Source organism: Myotis nattereri, assembly GCF_964212035.1.
Source record: "Myotis nattereri genome assembly, chromosome: 1".
NCBI lineage: Eukaryota > Metazoa > Chordata > Mammalia > Chiroptera > Vespertilionidae > Myotis > Myotis nattereri.
This window is the reverse complement of record NC_138075.1, coordinates 55,137,350-55,160,195: the sequence shown is the minus strand read 5'-3', so window position 1 is coordinate 55,160,195 and position 22,846 is coordinate 55,137,350. Positions and strand designations below refer to the sequence as shown.

Here is a 22,846-nt window from a genome sequence, read left to right as displayed (position 1 = left end):
TCTCTCTATTCTGTTCCCTATTTCTAATTTATTTGTTCTGAAAATATGTTATTTTGGGCCTCAATTTGTTTCCTTAGGTCCACAATTTACCTTTCATCTCATTTTGTTGTATCATAATCTTGTCTTTGAGCTCGTTTTATTAAGGTTTACCACTCGAAGTACATGTGAGGTAGTTCCTAGTCGGTAGGTTATGGGTTCTTCTTCTTCTTCATGCTGCTTCTTTTTGTCTTCTTTGTTTTGTTAGTTCATTTGCCATAGCGTATTTACGTAGTTATCATGCTTTTATTTTATCTTGCAACTTTGCCCAAACCTTTTATCTGCTCCGATTTAACATGGGTGACTTTTGACTCCCCTTTATTCACATGTAAGATTGTTTGCTTGGTCTAGGTCAGTGGTTCTCAACCTTGGCTGCACATTAGAATCACCTGGGAATCTTTTTATTTTTTTATTTTTATTTTATTTTTTTTTTATTTTTTTTGGGGGGTAATCTTTTTAAAATCCTGATTTCTGGGCCTCGTCCTCCGGAAATTCTGTTTCTTTGTTATGGGGTGGGGCCACAACTTTAGTAACAAAGAAACAGAATTTCCAGAGGATGATGCCCAGAAATCAGGATTTTAAAAAGATTCCCAGGTGATTCTAATGTGCAGCCAAGGTTGAGAACCACTGGTCTAGGTGGTATGCTGCATCTATTGAGATAATCATGATTTTTCCCCCCTTTAAACTGTTTTAATGTTTCACACAGCCCCTGACATTCCTTAAATAAACCCAACTTATTCATTTTTATATAAATGCTATCATTTTTATATGACCAAATATGCTAATAAACTCTTTAGAATGCTTGCCTATATTAGTAAGATAAACCTGTTGTATTTCTTTGGAATAATTCTGAGGTTTTGTTAAATGCACATCTACTTAATTGGGGGGTACAACAATACATTTGCATGGGGGAAATCCCTCGTGTGCCCTGATCCCTGATTCAGTGTGTATGTGTCCCTGGAGACTTCTGTTAGAGACAATCGGGACTTTATTTTTTTTCTTAACATTTTCTATTTCACTCCTTTTTTTTCTTACTCAAAGGAGAAAATAAAAATACTGATTTAATTTGCTTCCCTGCAGACTTGGGGTTATTAGTGAAAATTCTCAAAATTCTATAAATCACTACCAGCTTCCAAGGGGCAGGGATTGTCATAGAAGCTTAAGACAGTGCATTCACCCTGTTCTAGATTTACGTATTGTACTGTGCTATCTCCCTTGGTGGCTGCTGTTACTGAACATTTTGCTGTGTTTTTCTGTGTGTGTGTGTGTGTGTGTGTGTGTGTGTGTGTGTGTTTTAAAAAAAAGACACACTATTTTGGTTCATCTGGCTTGGAATTAAAAAGATATTCTGCAAAGTAGAATCTTAACTTAGAAGTTTATATGTAACTATATCTTTCACTTAGTCTCCATAACAAAGCTAAGCGGTAGCTAACTCATCCCCATTTAAAAAAAGAATTGGAATGTGAAGGGGTGATACCATCAGTCAAAAGCGGCACTGAAATATAAAACTAAGGTTTTATTTTCTTTTGCTTTTGTGTACAATCCAGTGATTTTTGAGCATGTTCCTAGGTTGTTTAATCATCATCACTATTTAATTCCAGAACATTATCATCACCCCATACCCACTGGCACTCATTCCCCAACCCTCAGTCCCTGGTAAATTACTAATGTACTTTCTATCTTTATGAATTTGCCTATTCTGGACATTTAATATAAATGGAATCATACAGTACATCACATTTTGCTTTTTTAAATTTAAAAAAAATTTTTAAATCTTCACTCAAGGATGTTTTTCCCCATTGATTTTTCAGAGAGAGTGTAAGGAAGGAAGGGGAGAGATGGAGGAGAGGAGAGAAATTGAAAAAAGCATGGATTTGAGAGAGACAATCAACTGGTTGCCTACCACACTCGCCCTGACCAGGGCCAGGGATCTAACCTATAATCCAGGTATGTGCCCTTGACCAGGAATTGAATCCGCAAGCCTTCAGTGCTCAGGCATACACTCTAATCACCGAGCCACGCCAGCCAGGCTAGTATGTGGCTTTTTGTGTTTGATATGTTTCAATAGTACTTATTCATTAGTATTTCATTCCTTTTTATGGATGAATAATATTCCATTGTATGGATAGACCACATTGTTTTTTAAAATTGATTTGAGAGAGAGAAAGGAAAGGGAGAGAAAGAGAGAAACACTGATGTGAGAGAGAAACACTGACCTATCAGCTGCCTCCTGCATGCCCCCTACTGGGGAATTGAGTTGACAACCCAGGCATGTGCCCTGACCGAGAATCAAGCCAGTGAGCTTTTGATACATGGGATGATGTTCAATCAACTGAGCTATACCAGCCAGGGCTCTATGTTTAACTTTTTGAGGAACTGCTCAACTGTTTTCCATAGGGGTTGCACCATTTTATGTTCCTACAAGAAGAGGGTTCCAATTTCTTCACATGCTCTCCAACATTTACTTTCTCTTTGTTTGAAGTAATATCTCATTGTGGTTTTAATTTGCACTTCCATAATTACTGATGTTAAGCAACTTTTCATGTACTTATTGACCATACATATCTTCACTGAAGAAATGTCTATTCATGTTCTTTGACTATTTTTTAGTTAGGTTGGTGTGTGTGCGTGCATGTGTGTGTGTGTGTGTGTGTGTGTGTGTGTGTGTTTAGGTTGTTTGTCTCTTTTGTTAAGTTGTAAGAATTGTTCATATATTCTGGATACTACACTCTTATTAGATATGATTTGAAATATTTTCTTCCATTCTGTGAGTTCTCTTTTCACTTATCCTTTGATGCACATAAGTTTCTAATTTTGATGAAATCCAATTTATTTATTTTCCCTTTGGTTGCTTGAGTAAAACTAGGTTTATCAACCTCTATGAAACTAGTCTTCCTCAATGGCTAACAAAAGGCAAAAATGAAAACTTCTGGTTCAAACTAAAGGAATGCCTATATTTTCACTCTAATTTGATGTGGATTATATTATTTAAGTAGGTGCTAAGTAAACAACTAATAGTGAGACCCAGTCTGGCCCTCAAGGTCATTTATTAAAAATGGTTTAAGCCCTAGCCAGTTTGGCTCAATGGATAGACCGTCAGCCCGCTGTCTGAAGGGTCCTGGGTTTGATTCTGGTCAGGGGCACCTACCTTAGTTGCAGGCTTGATCCCCAGCCCTAGTCGGGGCATGTGCGGGAGGAACCAATCAATGTGTCTCTCTCACATCAATGTTTCTCTCTATTTCTCCCCCTCCCTTCCACTCTCTCTAAAAATCGAAGGAAAAATATCCTCGGGTGAGGATTAACTAAAAAAAAAAAATGGTTTAGGAATGACTAAAACTACTACCAAGTTAAAACTATTCAGTAGCCTGTGTAAAATGAACTAATGACTTCACATTAACAATTTGTATGTCGATTTCCTTAACAGAATACTGACATACTGAATAGAGAAATGTGTTGTTCTTGAATCTGAATACCTAGAAATTCTGAGATTCTGGTATGGAAAAAGAATTACCAATAGTCTTAGAGGTCAAATAATAAAGTGGTTACATAAACAAAAGTATCAAACATCAAAGTCCTGTCTTTCCTAACATGTGTCATGGGTATTTCATTCTAATAAAAGTACAAGTAGATAAAGGTAATTCTTAAAATAAAAACAATTATTAATAAACTAGAGGCCTGGTGCATGAAATTTGTGCACAGGTAGGGTCCCTAGGCCTGGCCAGCGATCAGGGCCGATCAGGGCCTTCCCGCCTGCCAATCAGGGCCTTCCTTCCCTGGCTGCTGGCTGCCAGCTGCCAGCCGGGGCCTTCCTTCATTCCACGCTGCCCCCTGATGGTCAGCACATGTCATAGCTAGTGATCAAACTCCCAGTTTCCCGGTCGAACTCCCAAGGAGACACTTTGCATATTAGCCTTTTATATATATAGATATAGATTTAGATATAGATATAGATAGATTAGTCTCTGATCTCTAATGTAGAATATATAAATTACCATTCACAGCATTATTAAGACTACTGAATAATTATACTTTTATAATTAAAATGCAATGTAATTTAAGATGAACAAAATGTACTCTTATTGGTTAGTACCTACCATCTCTGCTTACTTTCCAAAAACGTAATAATTTCTTGTACTTATTCTAAGGCAAAACTCTGCATTTGGAATCATTTAAATAAATTCATTATTTTCAAGTCATCTGTAAACAAAACCACCTAAAATTCTTTTTTAAAAATTGAGTTTTATGGTATTAATTTTTTATTAAGAGTCTAACATTTCCCCCCATAAAACAAATCTTCAAGTTTCCACTGGTCTCTGTTCCCCATTTAACTGTTCATCCAAATAACTAATGACACAGATGCTCCTCAAACTACAGTGGGGTTATGTCCCGATAAATCCATTATAAGTTGAAAATAACGTAAGTCAAAATGCATTTAATACACCTAAGCTGCCGAACATCACAGCTTAGCCTAGCCACACTGGAAACATGCTACACTGTAGACTATACCTTGATGATCACCTGGCTGACTAGGAGCTGTGGCCACTGCCACTGCCCAGCATCATGAAAAGATCAAAATTGATAGCCCAGAAAAAGATCAAAAATCAAAATTCAAATTATGGTTTCATAATGCTTTCACAGCATCATGAAGCTGAAAAATTGAAAGTCAAACTACTGTTAAGTTGGGAACCGGCTAACACTTCCAATGGCTCGGACTCTTGGCCTCACCTACATCCTTCCTGCTGCTATCTGTAATACTGGTGGTTCTTCTCCATGACATAATCAGTGATGATAGATCAGATTCATATTCATCAGGGCTAGTTAGAACATAGACTACCAAGAATTTCTATAATTCTCACTCTTTAAAAATGAAGTGAAAGGTCAGAATCCTAAGCCAGTCAATGAGGAAAAATACCACACGATCTCACTCATTCATGGATAATAGAGACCATTATAAACTTTTGAACAATAATAGATACAGAGGCAGAGCTGCCTCAAACAGATTGTCAAACTGCAGCGGGAAGGCCGGGGAGGGTTGGGGGGCAGGAGGTAGGGGGGTAAGAGATCAACTAAAGGACTTGTATGCATGCATATAAGCATAACCAATGGACATAAGACACTGGGGGATAGGGGAGGCTAGGGGACTGTCTAGGGCGGGGGGATAAAATGGACACATATGTAATACCCTTTGTAATACTTTAAGCAATAAATAAATAAAAAAAAGAAACTGTAATAGAAACACAGAAAAAAAAAAGAAAAAAAAGAAAAGAAAAGATTCAAAAGTTTGGTGAGGACACAGAGAAACCTGAACACTCACACATTGCTGGCAAGAACATAGAATAGTATAGCTACTTTGTAAAACAGGCCGTTACTTTAAAAGTTGAATGTTAAAAAAATAAACTTATGTTGAAACCCCCCCCCCCCCAAAAAAAAAAGAAAGGTCAGAATCCAAGGAAGGGAAAGTAGTGGTTATAGAACCAGTTATTTAGGTTACCCTAACTTTTGGTACCAAAGCCTCTTTCTCCCTGTCTGCTCTATATACCTGCTGGTGCTAACTTTGCAAGGTAAACAACGACAATTCAGCCTGAAGTAGAGAGTTGTGGGGCACAGAACCAAGAAAAGGGGAACTGCTAAAGCTTATTGTAACACTGGCTACTCTGATCCTTTTATTTATTAACACACTGTATGCGGGAAACATATTTATACGTTTTACTTACACATTTTACGTTGACTGGTAGTAGAGCACGGGACACGTATTAATACGTTTTTTATAGACTAGCGGTAGAATGCGGGTAACGTATAAATACATAAACTAAAGTTATCGTAATTTTACTGAACGTTGCCATTTGTGCAAAAAATTAGCAAAAATGGCCCGTGCCACCTGTTAGCACGCGATAAAAACTACCCACAAACAATGTGTTAACTAGAGGCCCTGTGCATGGATTTGTGTACCAGTGGAGTCCCTCGGCCTGGCCTGCACCCTCTCACAATCTGGGACCCCTCAAGGGATGTTGGAGAGCCGGTTTTGGGCTGATCTCCGCAGGCCAGGTCGAGAGACCCCACTGGCACCAGGCCTCTAGTATGCATATAAGATCTCTGGTTAATTTCTTCCTGTCCTCCCCCTTTCCCCACTCCCTCTGAGATTCATCAGTCTGTTCCACATTTCCATTCCTGTGCTTTGAGCGTCTGCCCCCTGGTGGTCAGTGCACGTCATAGCTACCAGTTGAACAGTCAGTCAGATAGTTGCTTAGGCTTTTATATATATACTAGTGGCCCAGTGCACAAAAATTTGTGCACTCAGGGGCTGGGGGGAGTGTCCCTCAGCCCGGCCTGCACCCTCTCCAATCTGGGACCCCTGGAAGGATGTCCTACTGCTGGTTTACAGGGATCGGGCCTAAACTTGCAGTCGGACATCCCTCTCACAATCTGGGACTGCTGGCTCCTAACCACTCACCTGCCTGCCTGCCTGATTGCCCCTAACCACTCTGCCTGCCAGCCTGCTTGCCCCCAACTTCCCCCCGCCACCAGCCTACTCGCCCCCAAATGCCGCCCCCCCCCCCCCGCCAGCCTGATCAGCCCCAACTTCCCCCTGTACCAGTGTGCTCACCCCAACTACCCCCCCTGCCGGCCTGCTTGCTCCTAACTGCCCCCACCCCCTGCTGGCCTGCTCACTCCAAGTGGCTCCATATTCTATTCCATTTGTGTCCTTTCCACTCCTAAGTTAATGCCGTGTCCTTAATATGTGGTTATGAGATGTCTCTGTGACTGAGCTGGGAAACCTTTCATGTTTCTCTTTCCTTTCCTTTCATCTCAGGATAGCTGAGCTCTGCGGTTTGTGTGGGACCAAAGGCCCTGGGAATACAATGCTGAGCCCCCTGAACTCATTTTATTCTTTATTGTATTATTTGATTCTTGGGGCTGAATTAAACATGAAAACAGAAGAAAATATACCCTTAGATATAGAATCTGAGTCATTACCCGGAGATTTCTGCAGGAGTTGACACTGAGGCATGAGACACCTGTGTTTATTGGTCAATTTCAACTATGGAATGAAGGTTGATCCTGCCCCTCGGATCCTATGGAGGTTGGATATGATGCATCCAGAGGGATTAACTGGCAGCTCTGAGAATAAGATCAGAAATCCACAGACACTTGTTTCCTTTACCCAGACAGAGTTAGAAAAACACAACTCCTTTTATCATAACAGCAGCAAGGGCCATGCCTGTGGGAGGAGGAGCAGGGAGCCAGGGCTTCCCCCTTGCTCCTTCCCCGCCCTCCCTCCCTCCATCCCTGCACTGGTCCAGCTGCTATGCTATGGTGGAACCCCTCAACTCAGGCTCTCGCCCTGCCCATGTCACAGAAAGGAGCATGCACACTTCTTGCAGACACAGAAGCAGCTGTGGAGTAGGGAGGTGGTGGTTTTCCCCCTGAGCAGGCACTGAAGTCCTTGTTGAAGTCTCCACTCCAGAGCCTGTGAGTCCTGGGAGGCTGCACAGTGGAGGCGCCATATTCTTTTCAGTAGAAACTGAAGATTGATAGGAGCCTGCCTGCTGAGGAGAAAGGACCAGGAGGTCTGCCTTGTGCCCATTCCCAATCCACAGTCCCGCTTTGCTGGTGGAGCCTCCTGAGCCCAACTCCCATGGCCTGGGCGCACAGGGGGTGGGGCCAACGCCATGGCCATGTTCCGTCTGAGCCCTGCGGATGGCTGGGGCTGCACTCAGGAAGGGCTGAACACAGCGGGCTGCACACGGGGCTGGGGCCCCGCCTTCGCCGTTTTCCACCTGAGCTCCACGCCAATGGCCTGGCCTTACACGGAGCTGGCTGCACATGGGGCGGGGGCCCCTGTCATCCCCATGTTCTGCCTGATCTCCGCACCGATGGCCTGGCCGTTTTTGCCTTGCCACCCGGCTCTTAGCTGCCACTTTGGTTTCCGATCACCTTGTGGCAGGTGGCTTCTTCCCCTTTCACCTCCCAGCATTGCGCCTACATATGCAAATTAACCACCATCTTTGTTGGCGGTTAACCGCCATCTTTGTTGGCAGTTAATTTGCATATCACCCTGATTAGCCAATGGGAAGGGTAGCGGTCGTACGCTAATTACCATGCTTCTCTTTTATTAGATTAGAGGCCCGGTGCACAAAAATCTGTGCACTCGGGGGGGAGGGGGGGGTCTCTCAGCCCGGCCTGTGCCCTCTCGCAGTCTGGGACCCCTCGGGAGATAACGCCCTGCTGGCTAAGGCCTGCTCCCGGGTGGCAGAGGGCAGGCCCAATCCCTAGGTGCAGCCCCTGGTCGGGCTCAGAGCAGGGCTGATTGGGGAGTTGGGGCACCATCCCGTCATGCACAGAGCAGGGCGGATCGGGAGGTTGCGATGCCACCCTCAGTCACGCTCAGGGTAGGGCCGATTGGGGGGTTGAGGCACCACCCCGTCACATTCAAGGCAGGGTCGATGGGGAGGTTGCGGCGCCACCCCCTGTCACGCACAGAGCAGGGCCCATCGGGGTTGGGGCACTGCCCCCTGTCACGCACAGAGCAGGGCCCATCAGGGGGGTTGGGGCTCTGTACCCTGTCATGCACAGAGCAGGGCCCATCAGGGGGTTGGGGAGCTCCCCCCGTCACGCACAGAGCAGGCCCGATCAGGGGGTTGAGGAGCTCCCCCCTGTCACTCACAGAGTAGGGCCGATAGGGGAGTTGGGGCACCACCCCCTGTCACACACAGAGCAGGGTGGATCAGGGGGTGAGGGTGCCGCCCTCTATCACCCACAGAGCAGGGCCGATCAGGGGGTTGGAGCGCTGCCACTGTCACACTCAAGGCAGGGCCAATGGGGAGGTTATGGCTCTACCCCATCACACACAGAGCAGGGCCGATCAGGGGGTTGGGGCGCTGCCCCCTGTCACACTGATCCCGGTGCTGGGAGGCCTCGTGGCTCCGCTGATCCCGGTGCTGGGAGGCATATTACCCTTTTACTATATAGGATAGAGGCCTATTGCAAGGGTTGGGGCTGGCTGGTTTGCCCTGAAGGGTGTCCTGGATCAGGGTGGGGGTCCCCACTGGGGTGCCTGGCCAGTCTGGGTGAGAGGCTAAGGGCTGTTTTCAGGCTGGCGAGTGACTGAAGCTCCCAACTGCTCTTTTTTTTTTTTTTTTTCTGGGCCAGCTTTAGCTCTGAGGCTTGGCTCCAGCTCTTAGGCCTCTGCTGCTGAAAACAGGTTTCTGGCCTTTGTTTACAATGTTGTGATCCTGCTGGCTGAAGCCCCATGGACTAAAGGAGGTTTCTGGGGTTTTTTTTAGCTTCTATATTTGTTACATAGTTGCTTAGAGTTGCAGCTCAGAGGCCTGCAGCAGCAGGCGGGGAACGTTGGAGTCCTCTGTCACTGAAGCAAGCAAGCCTCATGTTAGTTTCAAGCTGCCTGGCTGCTGGCCACCATCTTGGCTGGCAGTTAATTTGCATATGCTGATTAGCCAATTGGAAGGGTAGCGGTCGTACGCCAATTACCATGTTTCTCTTTTATTAGATAGGATAGACTAGAGGCCCGGTGCACGAAATTTGGGCACCGGGGGGGGGGGGCCTCAGCTGGGCCTGCACCCTCTCCAATGCAGGACCCCTTGGGGGATGTCCAACTGCCGGTTTAGGCTCCTGTGGGAGATGGCCTAACCCGGCAATCAGACAACCCTCTCACAATCTGGGACTGCTACCTCCTAACTACTCACATGCCCATCTGCCTGATTGCCCCTAACCACTCTGTCTGCCTGCCTGATTGCTCCTAACTGCCTCTGCTTGCCGGCCTGATCACCCCCTAACTGCTCCCCTGCCGGCATGGTAGCCTCCTAACTGCTCCCCTGCCATCCTGGCTGCCCCCTATCTACTCCCCTGCTGGCCTGATCGCCCCTAACCACCTCTGCCTCAGCCCCTGCCACTGTGAATTTGTCCAGAAGGAAGTCGGATGTCTGGAAGATGTCTGGTCGACCCAGTCTAATTAGCATATTACCCTTTTATTAGTATAGACTAGAGGTCCGGTGCACAAAAATTTGTGCACTTGGCGGGGAAGGGGGGGGTCCTCAGCCTGGCCTGTGCCCTCTTTCAGTCTTGGACCCCTCGGGGGATGTCCACCTGCTAGCTTAGGCCTGCTCCCTGGGGGATTGGGCCTAAGTAGGGAGTCAGACATCCCTCTGGCAGACCGGGAGCCCTCAGGGGATGTCCACTTGCCAGCGGGGAGCAGGCCTAAGCTGCAGTCGGACATCCTTAGCACTGCTGAGGAAGCAGGAGAGGCTCCCACCACCACCGCTGTACTGGCAGCTGTCAGCCTGGCTTGTGGCTGAGCGGAGCTCCCCCTGTGGGAGCACACTGACCACCAGGGGGCAGCTCCTGCATTGAGCGTCTGCCCCCTGGTGACTAGTGTGTGTCATAGTGACCAGTCATTCCCAGTCGTTCTACTGTTAGTGTCAATTTGCATATTACCCTTTTATTATATAGGATAGAAGCCTGGTGCATGGGTGGGGGACGGCTGGTTTGCCCTGAAGGGTGTCTCAGATCAGGGTGGGGGTCCCTGCTGGGGTGCTTGCCAGCCTGGGTGAGGGGCTGAGAGCCGTTTTCAGGCTGGCCACACCCCCTTCAGGGTGGGGGGTCCTGCTGGGGTGCATGGCCAGTCTGAGGGAGGGGCTGATGGCTGTTTTCAGGCTGACCAAGGCCCCCAGTGGGGACCCTCACCCCATGAGGGTGTGGCCAGCCTGGGTGAGGGGCTGATGGCTGTTTGCAGGCTGGCCACGGCCCCCAGCACCCAAGCCCCCAGTGGAGACTGGCTGGAAGCAGGTATCTGGGATTTTTTTATCTTCTATAATTGAAACTTTGTTGCCTTTAGCGGAGGCCGCAGCTGTCCAGGCAGGCGGGAAGCTTGGCTTCCTCCATCGCCAGGGCAACCAAGCCTCCTGCTTGCTCCAGCTCCGTGGCTGCCAGCCACCATCTTGGTTGGGTTAATTTGCATATAGTCACTCTGACTGGCTGGTGGGCGTGGCTTGGGGGCATAGTGAAGTTTTGGTCAATTTGCATGTTTCTCTTTTATTAGATTAGATAATTAAATTTCTTCATCTCATCTCCTCACTCCTACCTGCCTACTGCCCTCTGAATGCACATGGGTAACAGAGTGGGAAAGTATGTCAGAATGGAACAAGAAGCCTCTTTTATCTGTCTACATATTATCATCCTACATTATGACAATCAATCTCAAGTAAGCAAAATAATACTCTTAACCTCTTTTTTCACCCTTCAAACTTATGCAGAGCTGGAAGCTGAAGTTGTATTTCTTCTCATAGTCTTATAGAAGAGTCTACTCTATTAAATGAAGTAATTATTTCCCATCTAAAGATTCCACAAATTAAAGATATTTTAAATGAAATCATTTCTAGGTATAAATTTTTATTTTTGTGTTTTTTTATAAACTGTGGATTATTTACTTTATGCCTTTTATTTTCTTAGGTCTAATTATAATATCTTTATTCCTTCTTTTATTTATTTATTTTTTGTTACTCCTCATACAAGGATATTTTTTCATTTACTTTTTAGGGAGAGAGAGAGTAGAGAGAGACAAACATAAATGTGAGAGAGACACATTGATTGGTTGCCTCCTACATGTGCCCCAACCAGGGCCAGGGATTGAACCTGAAACTGAGGTACATGCCCTTGACCAGAATCAAACCTGAAACCCTTTAGTCAGTCCCTGGGCCAACACGCTAACTAAACCAACACAACTAGGGCTTTATTCCTCCTTTTAAAGACTCAGTTCTGCCCTGGCCAGGTAGCTCAGTTGCTTGGACCGTTGAGTATGAAAGGCAGCCAATCGATGTTTCTCCCTCACATGGATATTTCTTTCTCTGTCTCTCCCTTCCTCGCTCTCTAAAATTAATAATAATAAAAACATATATTTAGGGTGGGGAAGGTGGAGAAGACTCAATCTATTTCGGCCCCCAAGTCCTTCAAAAGGAATGAAAGCATTATTCTGTATTATAGATAGCAGCATGTCTTTTATATATTTTCAATTTTCATTTTTAACTTTACTTTACTTATAATAATGGTTTGTGATACTAACTTCTCATAAGTACCATGACTGCATTGTTTTATTTTTATTTTTAAAAATGTTTTTATTGATTTTTTTTTCCAAGAGAGAGGATGGGAGAGGCAGAAACAGAAAACAGCAATCAACATGCTCCTTACTAGTGATGGAGCCCACAACCTGGGCATGTGCCCTGACCAGGAATCAAACCCGAGACCTCTCAGTGCACAGGATGACACTCAACCTAAATATTAATTATAAAGTTATTTTATAATTAATATTTTCCTTTAAACAAACTTACTTTATCATCATTCCAAATAAGTACATATTCTAATACATGTATGGATTGTTTTAAGTATGTATCTTATTCTGATTAAATGACCCCTTGCCCATGTTAGGACACAGGGAGAAGGCGCCATCTATGAACCAGGAAGTGGATCCTCACCAGACACCAAATCTGCTGGCACCTTGATCTTGGACTTCCTAGCCTCCAGAATTGTGATAAATACAATGTCTGTTGTTTATAAACCACCCAGTCTATAATATCTATATATATAAAAGGGTAATATATAAAGTGTCCCCTCTGGAATTTGACCGGGAGTCCGATTGCTCGCTATGACGTGCGCTGACCACCAGGGGGCTGTGTGGAATGAAGGAAGGCCCTGGCCAGCAGCCGGAAGGCCCTGATTGGCCCTGATCACTGGCCAGGCCTAGGGATCCTATCTGTGCACGAATTTCGTGCACCGAGTCTCTAGTTCTGTTACTGGTATAGCAGCCTGAATGAACTAAGTGCCTAACACACTGCCTGGCACACAGTGGGCAGTCAAATACTAATTCTCAGTTGCTTTCCTTTAGACAAAGCTATATCATAAGCTCACTTCACTCCAGTTTCTATAGTATTTAACATCCTATTAAAACATCTACTATTCAGCAGTGTCAACACACTCAATGGACATTCAAATATCAGTTTTTCATAATGGCACAGAAATTTGAGATATAATGTCAAGTTATTCTATCATTTACACTATGGATGTGAACATCTTAGCTAATAGCTTTGTCTTGACCCGAAACACATACTTCTGTAATGCTGGTCTCTACCATGGAATGAAAATATTATGAATATGTGAATATAATGTTATACAAATCCTGTCAACCATTTGGCAATGCTTGATGACTTTTTGTTTCAGTCATCAAGCATTGCAAAATGCTTGACGGAATTCGTATCCTTTTTAGAATGCAAGGCAGAAAGTGTCCCCTTTTGATGCTCAGCACCTAGGTTCATCTGTGTACTTAATAAATATTAAATTCAGAAAGCACTCAACATCAGGTATTTAGGATTTCAAATACACATAATTCCTGTGCCAGCTGTCTCCCCAAACTAGTGATCTTTGTATTACTGGCTTAAAGTTTAAGCTTATAAAAGTGAGTGGATGGTATCTATGTGTAAGCTGACTCTATACAATAATATCTCTAATAATAAACCTATTGTATTAACAATGACAGCTAAATTTTTAAACAAAATAAACTTCAAAAATTATGGAGGACAAAGCTGCAAATAGTCACAAAAATCATGTAATAAACAGTTTGTATTTGTTTTTCTCAGCAAAACTGTCAAATCTGAGAAGTTTCTGTTTTTATAATATATTTTTGTTCACTGCTTACTCCCTAAGAGAAGAAAACCTTCATTGCTTTTCACTCCATACGTACTCCCAATAAAAATGAGAAAGAATATGCTGTAGGTCATTTAGTTATTCATTAATTGATTCAATATACTTAAAAGTGAATGTTGATCACATTACTTACTATATTTTAAACTTCCTATTCCTGATTTTAAAAGTAAAGACTTACATGGCCCTGTCATTGTGGCTCAATTGGTTGAGCGTTGTCCTATGCACCAAAAGGTTGCCAGTTCAATTCCCCATTAGTGCACATGCCTAGGTTGTGGGTTCCATATCCGGTCAGCACGTGTACAGGAGGCAATTGATCTATGTTTTTCTCTTACATCGATGTTTCTCTCTCTCTCACCCTCTCATCCTTATTCTCTTTCTCTGTCTCCCCATTCCTCTCTCTAAACACGTCCTTGGGTGAGGATAAAAAAAAAGTAAACACTTACAGATAACTTATAACGTACCACTGTTGTCAGTGGTGCTTTATATATATATATTCATCTGTTTAATCCTTCAAACAACTCCATGGAATAAGTATTATTCTCACTTTGTAGCTGAGGAAACTGATGCACAGAGAGATTAAGTCACTTGTCAAAGACGGCACAGCTAGTATATAGCAGACCTGGAATAAGAATCCTGGCAGTCAGGCTACAGAGTCAAAATGCTGTACTGTTTCTCAATATTACTATTAGCATGTCCATAGAGACTTGGAACAAGAAGATCTAAAATCACTCTTCACCATACCTTACAGCTCACCTTGATAATAAAGATGACTTAGAGCCCTAGCTGGTTGACTCAGTGGATGGAGCATTGGCCTGCAGACCAAAGGGTCCCAGGTTTGATTCCTATCAAGAGCACGTACCTTGGTTGCAGGCTCCTCTCCAGCCTGTCTGGGGCCCTGGTCAGGAAGTGTGCAAGAGCCAACCAATCGATGTGTTTCTCTCACATCGATGTTTCTGTCTTTCCCTCTCTCTTCTACTCTCTCTAAAAGATTAATGGAAAAATATCCTCAGGTGAGGATTAACCAAACATACAAACAAAAAACAAACAAAAAGATGACTTAGACATCTTGAGTTGCCTGGAATAAGAGTGCTAGAAGAGAGAACTGTGTAATCTTCCCAAGAGGTAACTCTTCCACACCTCTGGTGACAGCAAACAAGGAAGACCACATTACCTGGTTACCAAAACCTCTTTGTTAACATTCATCAAATTAGATCTCAAAAACACTTGTTAAGCTTCTGTAAGTATAGAAATAAACGTAGTAATTCATCCTGTAAGCATCTCATAATCTAGAGGAAAAATTTTTTTCTTTTTTATTGAAAGTCTTAAATTTAACATGATAAATACTATGATGAAGATGAGCACAAGATGTTGAAGGAACATAAGGTACTCCCAACTAGTCCTGACTGAGGGAGAAGATACCCTTGCAGGTTTCAACTGAGCTGATGCTTTGAAGATGAGTGTCTTACCAAAGGTGGGGGAAAAAGAGGGCATGCCTTAACAGGATGTGCCAAGAAAGATTTATAGGCAAGAGAGACCCTGATATGTCTAGAGAAGAAATATGAATATTTCAGCCCTGGAGCATATGAGACAAGGGAGAACACTTCACAGAACATGAAGGATGGTGGACTAAGCAGTAGGCCTGGGCCAAATGAAAAAGGGCCAATATAAGAAGGTTGGATTTTTATCATAAAAGCAGTGGGAACCACTGAAGAATTTTACAAAAAGATTAACATGACTGAACTGTGTTGGGGAGCACTATGGCACTGGAACATAGTGACTAAGACTTTGGGTTTTAGAATTTAAGTTCTAGCTTTGCCACTTACTAGCTGGGTAAGCTTGAATATGTTACTTAACCATATATTACTTAATCTCTCTGAGCATTAGTGCCTCAACTGTAAAACTAGAATGATAATAACATCTAACTCACAGCGTTATTGAGAGGATAAAAGATGATCTATTTAAACCACTTAGCAAACTGTTTGGTAAGTACTTAGCAGATGGTAGTCATTTATCACCATCAGTAGCAATGTGAAAAATGGATTAACAGGGACAAAATGGGAGGCAAGGAATCCAGTGAGAGAGTTACCATAATAACCAAAGAGATAAAATTTGAATTAAAGTGGTGATGGAAAGGTCCAGGAGATGATGGGTTCAAAACATATTAAGGGGCTGCCTGGCAATCATGGCTCAGTGGTTGAGCGTCGACCTATGAACCAGGAGGTCACCGTTTGATTCCTGGTCAGAGCATACACCTGAGTTGCGAGCTTAATCCCCAGTGTGGGGCGTGCAGGAGGTAGCTGATCCATGTTTCTATCTCTCCCTCTCCCTTCCTCTCTGAAATCAATAACAATATATTTTTAAAAAACCACACATATTAAGGGGCATATATTTTAGAACTTTGGAACACTATTGGGAGGGGAGTGAGGGATGAGTTTGGTTCACTGGATAAATGATAGGGATTATGGGAGAAAAAGCATACTAGATATCTCACAGATAGATACCTTTCATTCAATACCTTAGAAACAAAATTCATTAATCTCTTATAAATCCACTCATCCTTATATATATCTGTGAGACCATTCTTTATGGTTATTCTCCTCTAACTCTCTAGTTACTCTGTCACATTCTACTCCTCAGGGTCCTCTTTCCTCTTTTGTCTCCTAAATGTTTGTGTTTCCAAAGTGTCTTTTCTCACTTTTCACTCTCTTGAGTGAGCTCATCTACTCCCAAGGCATTAATTAGCATTCACCTGTTTACTGATAACTTCCAGATTCCTATTTCTGACTCTGATCACCTGCCTCTGTTCCAAACCATTATATCTGTTGTGTACCCTGGAACATCCCAGGGGGATTTTCACTCAATGTGTTGAAAACCAAACTCACTTTCCTACTAATCTGCCTACCCCTTACATGTACCAATTAAAAAACAAAACAACAAAAATACAAAACAAAAAATCTGTCCTTAGACATTCTCTCACCTTCTCGACCCCTTAATTCTGTGACTACATAAATTATGCTTCCTCTCCAATCTTAATCCAAATCTTCCATACACCTATATAGTCTACATTTTTAGTAAAGTCTACTTTTTAGCACTTTTATGACATTTTTGTCTTATTATCCCATTCTAAAATACATCCTTACCTTTCCAATGTAATTTCTAACTCTGGTTAAAAGCATTTCAACTGAAATGAATGTCTCAGCTTCCTTCTTCATCTTTAAATTTGTCTTTTTCCTCCATCTTTAAATTTCTGTCTTTCTTCCTCCATTCTCTTTTTTATCCAAAACTAACTCTTCATTTGCATTCTTGATGCTATTCCCCTTCTCTCATCTGCAGAGACCTAATTTATGAGAATAGAAGCCTTATCTGTTTCATCTGTTTCCAGAACAGTGAGTGCCTAGCTGGCACATGGTAGATATTAAAAAACATGTATTGAATGCTTTATTAAGAAATTACTCTCTTTTTCTGTTGCTTTTTTAGTTTCTCTCCTCTCCCTCTACATCAAATTCTTCTGTTAAGTCTACAAATACGTTTAAACCTTTTTACAAGGGAGAAAAAATAAAGAGACCCATACAAACTTTCTCTTGATTCTATCTTTCCACGCTATTGGCTATGTCTTTCTGTCTACCACCAAGCTTCTTCTTTTTATATATTGACTAGAGGCCTGTTGCATGAAAAGATTCATGCAATAGGCCTGGGTCCCGGGTGCTGGAGGAAAACCAGTGCCGCTCCGGCCGGAGCCACCTTCACAGCCCTCACTGCTCCGGCCGGAGCCGCCTTCAGTCTTCCCTCCACCACTTTGCACCTATGTATGCAAATTAACCTCCATCTTTGTTGGTGGTTAATTTGCATATCTCGCTGATTAGCCAATGGGAGGCATAGCGAAGGTACGGTCAATTTCAATCTTTGTCTATTATTAGATAGGATATATTTTTATTGATTTTAGAGAGGAAGGATAGGGAGAGACAGAAACATCAATGATGAGAGCGAATGATTGATCGGCTGCCTCCTACACGCCCCTCACTGGGGATCAAGCCCGTAACCCATGCATATGCCCTGACAGGAATCAAACCATGACCTTCTGGTTCATAGGTCAACACACAACCACTGAGCCACACCAGTCGGGCATACCACCAAACTTTTTTAAGTCACATCTGCACCACTAACTTCACTACTTCAAAATGTGGTTTTTCTCCCCAAAGTGCCTCAAAATCATCACTGATTTCTTATACCTCTTTCTCATCCCTCATGCTCTTTTTATTGCTCCTATATAGTTTTTTAAATGTTTTTATTGACTTTTTTTTTAAGAGAGTGGATGGAGGGGGGAGGGAGGAGGGGAAGGAGGGAGGGAGGGAGAGGGAGGGAGGGAGGGAGAGGGAGGGAGGGAGGGAGGGAGAGGGAGAGGGAGAGGGAGAGAGAGAGAGAGAGAGAGAGAGAGAGAGAGAGAGAGAGATCTGGCCGGGGATCAATCAAACCCACATGTGCCTGGACTGGGGAATCAAGTCAGCAACCTTTCATGCATGGGACGATACTCAACCAACCGAACCACACCAGCTAGGGCACTTACATGTAGTTTTACACTTGTATATAGTTTTACCCACTGCTTCTTAGAACTCTTTTCCAGGAGGTCTTTCATGGTTTCTTTAAAGACAGATTATATGTACTTTTATTTCCTGTAGATGGCCACAGTACTCAGCATGCTGTTTATAAATGTGTGATTATTTGCCATTATCCTGGATTGGATTAAAAATGTCATAAAAACAAGTGTTATGTCTTCTTAATCAATATATTCCCACTGTCTGGCACTATGAGTACTCAATAAATATTTGTTGAATAATCAAATGAATACTGTCATCAGATTGACACCTAAGAGTTTTAAAAACAATGGAGAATGGGAGTGTTGGTTAAAATAAGTATGATAGGTAACATTCTAAGAGGAAAAAAAACAAGTAGTATAAAGGGTTATGGACAATCAAAAAGATAAAGATATGAATGAAAAAAAGATGCCGGAAGCCAGTCCATCCTTGCTGCTTGACACAGTCGCTGCAGGGAAGAAACATCTGCACAGCATATGTTTCAAGGGACCTGGCGTATATGGCATACTGTTCTTAATATGTTTGCTCCCCTTCTTGGCGCTATGTGTTTTAACCAAGGTCACCTCTCTGAGAAATCCCTTTCCCCCGGTAGGGATTTTTCCCTGAAGTTAGGGAGGGAATAAAACCCCTTAACTAAGTGCCAGGCAGGTAGTTAATCACTTTAACTATGAACAATCACACTTAAGCTAAATAATCTTTACTCCCTGGAATGGAGTTAAGAAACACTCTAACCTTTGGAATAGAAATTGATAGGATTAAAATTAACTGGTATAGCCGAAACCGGTTTGGCTCAGTGGATAGAGCGTCGGCTTGCGGACTGGAAGGTCCCGGGTTCGATTCCGGTCGAGGGCGTGTGCCTGGGTTGCGGGCATATCCCCGGTGGGGGATGTGCAGGAGGCAGCTGATCGATGTTTCTCTCTCATCGATGTTTCTGGCTCTCTATCTCTCTCCCTTCCTCTCTGTAAAAAATCAATAAAATATATTAAAAAAAAAATTAACTGGTATAAATACAGATGTAACAAGACAATAAAACAAAGAACCTGGCTGGAGATCCTGGCTAGAACCTGGCTAGAGAACCTGGCTAGGCTGCTGAACAACTGAACGCTGTCTCCGTGTCATTCCTTCTTCACCAACTTCCTCCACACCTTTGGGAACCCCTGGACCTGCTGGGGTTGGACCCCAACAAAAAGATATGAATGAATTACTTCATGTACTCACTCATTCATTCACAAAGCAATTAGGGGAGAAACAGAAAGACAATCAAGCTATTGTACCCAGCTTCATGGATGTGTTTTATAATCAAGTGTTGAGGGTCTGGGAGTGGTAAGACCTGAAAACAGTAGGAGTAAGATACATTGCCATTTAAGAGCAATTCTGAATCTAATATTAAAATATCGGGACAAGTTTAGAAGACCACAAATCAGCTTCCTCTGGTCCACTCACTTTTGCAATCTAGGTCTACCAGCAGCAGCTCTCAAACTTTAGTATGCATAAGGAACACTGGGGATCTTGTTAAAGGTGGAGAAAAATCCCCCAGGAATCATGATTCTGTGGGTCCAGGAATGTGCATTTTTAATAAGCATCCCATAGGATTATGATGCGTTTGGTCTGCAGAGTATACTACTGTAAAGTCCTTAGTCATTCACGTCATAATTTTGCCATATCTGAATTACACCTATAATATCTTAGCCTTATCCTAAGCAGGAAATTTGTTGACTTATTTTTATAATACACATGAAATAAATATATAACTATTAAAAAGTCTGTCTGTATATACGAGTAGATGGGAAAGTTTGAGGAGGATTGTTCAAGAGTTCATGCTCTGTACACACCACATCCTGCATGAAATCTAATGACACAAATTATAACCAAAAATTCCAGGATAGTGAAGTTCAACAGAACTGTGCTGCAGGAGAGCTCATGTAGATACTCTGGTACCTTTAATGGACTATAAAATAATCCAAAAATGTTTTTAAAAATTAATGTTCTAATTATTACAAAATGACTTGCTATTTTAAAAAACCCACTTTTACATTGACTTTTTATTTTAAAGAATACTTTGCCTTTTATTCTGGTACACCTGAGCCAACTCCCAACAGTTAAGGCATCAAACTTAAAAGTAGCAAGCAGCTGGAACAAAATGAAGATTGGTCTGTGCTCCTGATCCACAATAAAATATATATCCACTTTATTTAAAATTACATTTGATTAAGACTGATAATTGAGTTCAAAGATATAAACTTGATAGCTCTCTTCCTTTCCCTTCAACCCTAAAATAATTTATAATAATAGGAAAAATGATATGGCAAAAAGATCAGAGAAATCATTGCATCTCAGAAAGGACTATTCCTTAAAGGCTTTGGCAACTCGCAACTACAAACAGAAAAGAGAGCTGAAACAGAAAAACGGTCACCAAATGAAAGACTGTGCTGATAATAAGCCTTTAAACACAATATTCTGCTCTAAATTGTGTGTTTGCTTAGATGGCCAAGAAAATCAAGCTCTAGCTAAATATTTGAGTGGATGGTTTTTGAATACCACGGTGTTACTGTGTCAAAAGCCAGTTCCATGCATTTAATCTCTAGGCACCTGGAACAGGAACATGGATGAATGGCCATGGTCCTTGATCGCTACACCACTTAAGTCAATTGGAAATGTACCTGCCTACTCACTGATGTATAAAGCACTCGATCGTGTTTGGATGAAAGGGTTATTGCAATCATCTCCTAACTAGCCTCCCTGCTGCCACCTGTTCTCTGCAGTCTCTTCTCCACAGGGGCAGCCAGGGAAACCCTGTCAATATGTCAGATCTGTCATATTTTCTGCTCAAAACGCCCAGTTCCTGCCAGAATAAAAGCCCAAATCTTTTGAAGGGCCCCCAGGCCCCCCAATACACAATCACCTCACCCCCAAGCTCAGCTCCTCCTCTCTCCCCTTGCTCACTCAGCGCCAGCTCAATCGCTTCGTTGCTGTTTCTTGAGTTCACCGGGCACATTCCAGACCGGGGGGCCCTTGCACTCGCCGCCGTTCCTTCTGCCCAGACATATGCAGTTCCTCCCGCACATCCTCACCTGGCTCTGCTCCATCACCTCCTCTGGGTCTCTGCGCAAACAGCAAGCTCCCGGAGCGCTCTCTCACACCTGCACGGGACTGCCACCCCCGCACCCCTCAGCATGCCCTCGCCACCTTCCCTGCTCTGCTTTTGGCCACAGCACCTGTCCCTGACCTTCTGCGCCGCTTGTTTGTTTACCAGAGTGGGGACTTGTGCTGGGTGACGACTGCCTCTTGCTTTGTTCACTGTCCCATCTCAGGGCCAAGAACCGTGCCTCGCGCGCGCGCGCACAGATGTTCAACAAATATTTGCTCAATGAACAAACGGTAGGACACCCATGTTGGGGGGGGGTTTCAACCTTCACCCTATTAAGGGCTGCAAATAAGAGCTGGTGGCTATCCTCCAAACGTCCAGACAGCACCTGGGGTCTGGCAACTTACACGCATCGCCTTTTGTCTGGTGCATCGTTCCCTCTGATTTTTTTCTTAGCAGCAGCAAAATGCCTAACGAACGTGTGCAAGGAAGAAGCAAACCGATCATGCATGAGACCGATCTGGGGTGATTCGGGTCTTATCCGCAAGCCAACCGAGAACGTGCCCTTTGCACGGGCAGTTTCTCCTCCTAAGCCCGGGGGAATGCGCTGTTTGTTGTCTGCTGGAGGGCGGGGAGGGGGCTGGTGAGACGCGGAGGCCGGCGCACCTTCTTGCAGAACGTCAACTCGCGTGCAGCCCAACTTACTTTTTGGGGGGGTGGGCCTCGTTCGGGGGTGGGGGGGTTAGTGTGTGTTTCTTTCTCGCCCTCTGAGGTTCCTATTGTGCTACGTCTTGCGAATGAGAGGAGGAGGAAGGGGGGGGGGGGGCGCGAAGGGATGCCGGGCGCGCCTACAACTGCCTCCCGGCACAAAGTCGGGGAGGCGAGGGCTCGGCGCGGGTGTCGAGGGGGCGAGCGGGCGCCGGGGGCAGCGCGCGCCTCCACCGCAGCCTCGGCCTCGGCCCCGGCCCGGGCCCCGGGCGCAGGCGGGACGCGTGCCGCGCGGAGTTAGGCCCGGCCCGAGCCGGGTGGCCTCCCCGCGGCCGGGCGCGCGGGCCCTCGCGCCCCCCGCTCCCCGGACCCCCTCCACCCGGCGCCCGTCTCGGTTTACCTCGAACTCTCTTCAGCGAAATGGGATCCTTCTCCTGTTCCGCTGACATTACAGACCGCGAAGCATGACTCCCCCCCAGGCCGCGGGAATTCGGTCTCTTTGATGCGGCGGCGGCGGCCCCTCCTCCTCCTCGCGGGGCCGCTGCGGCGGCGGCGAGGCGAGCCTCCGAGCCCAGGCGCGGCCGAGGGCGGCGGGGACGCGGGCCGACTTTGCAAAGTTTGGGAGGAGGACGAGGCCTCGGGGCGGCGGGGCGGCGTGCGGGGGCCGGCGGGGCTCCGCGGGGGCTGCGGGGAGCTCGGCCTGGGGGCGGCCCCC

The 22,846-nt window shown here is 44.5% G+C and overlaps 1 protein-coding gene across 1 annotated transcript in view; it reads right to left on the bottom strand.

The window, feature by feature from the left end:
* Positions 1 to 22,580, bottom strand: part of PYGO1 (pygopus family PHD finger 1) — a gene marked incomplete at its 5' end in the record, with an annotated part of 32,942 nt that extends 10,362 nt beyond the window's left edge. The window contains one exon of the mRNA XM_081106677.1: positions 22,532 to 22,580. Coding sequence (XP_080962803.1) covers positions 22,532 to 22,580 — 49 coding nt within the window. The remainder of the gene's footprint in view (positions 1 to 22,531) is intronic.
* Between the last annotated feature and the right edge of the window lie 266 nt (positions 22,581 to 22,846).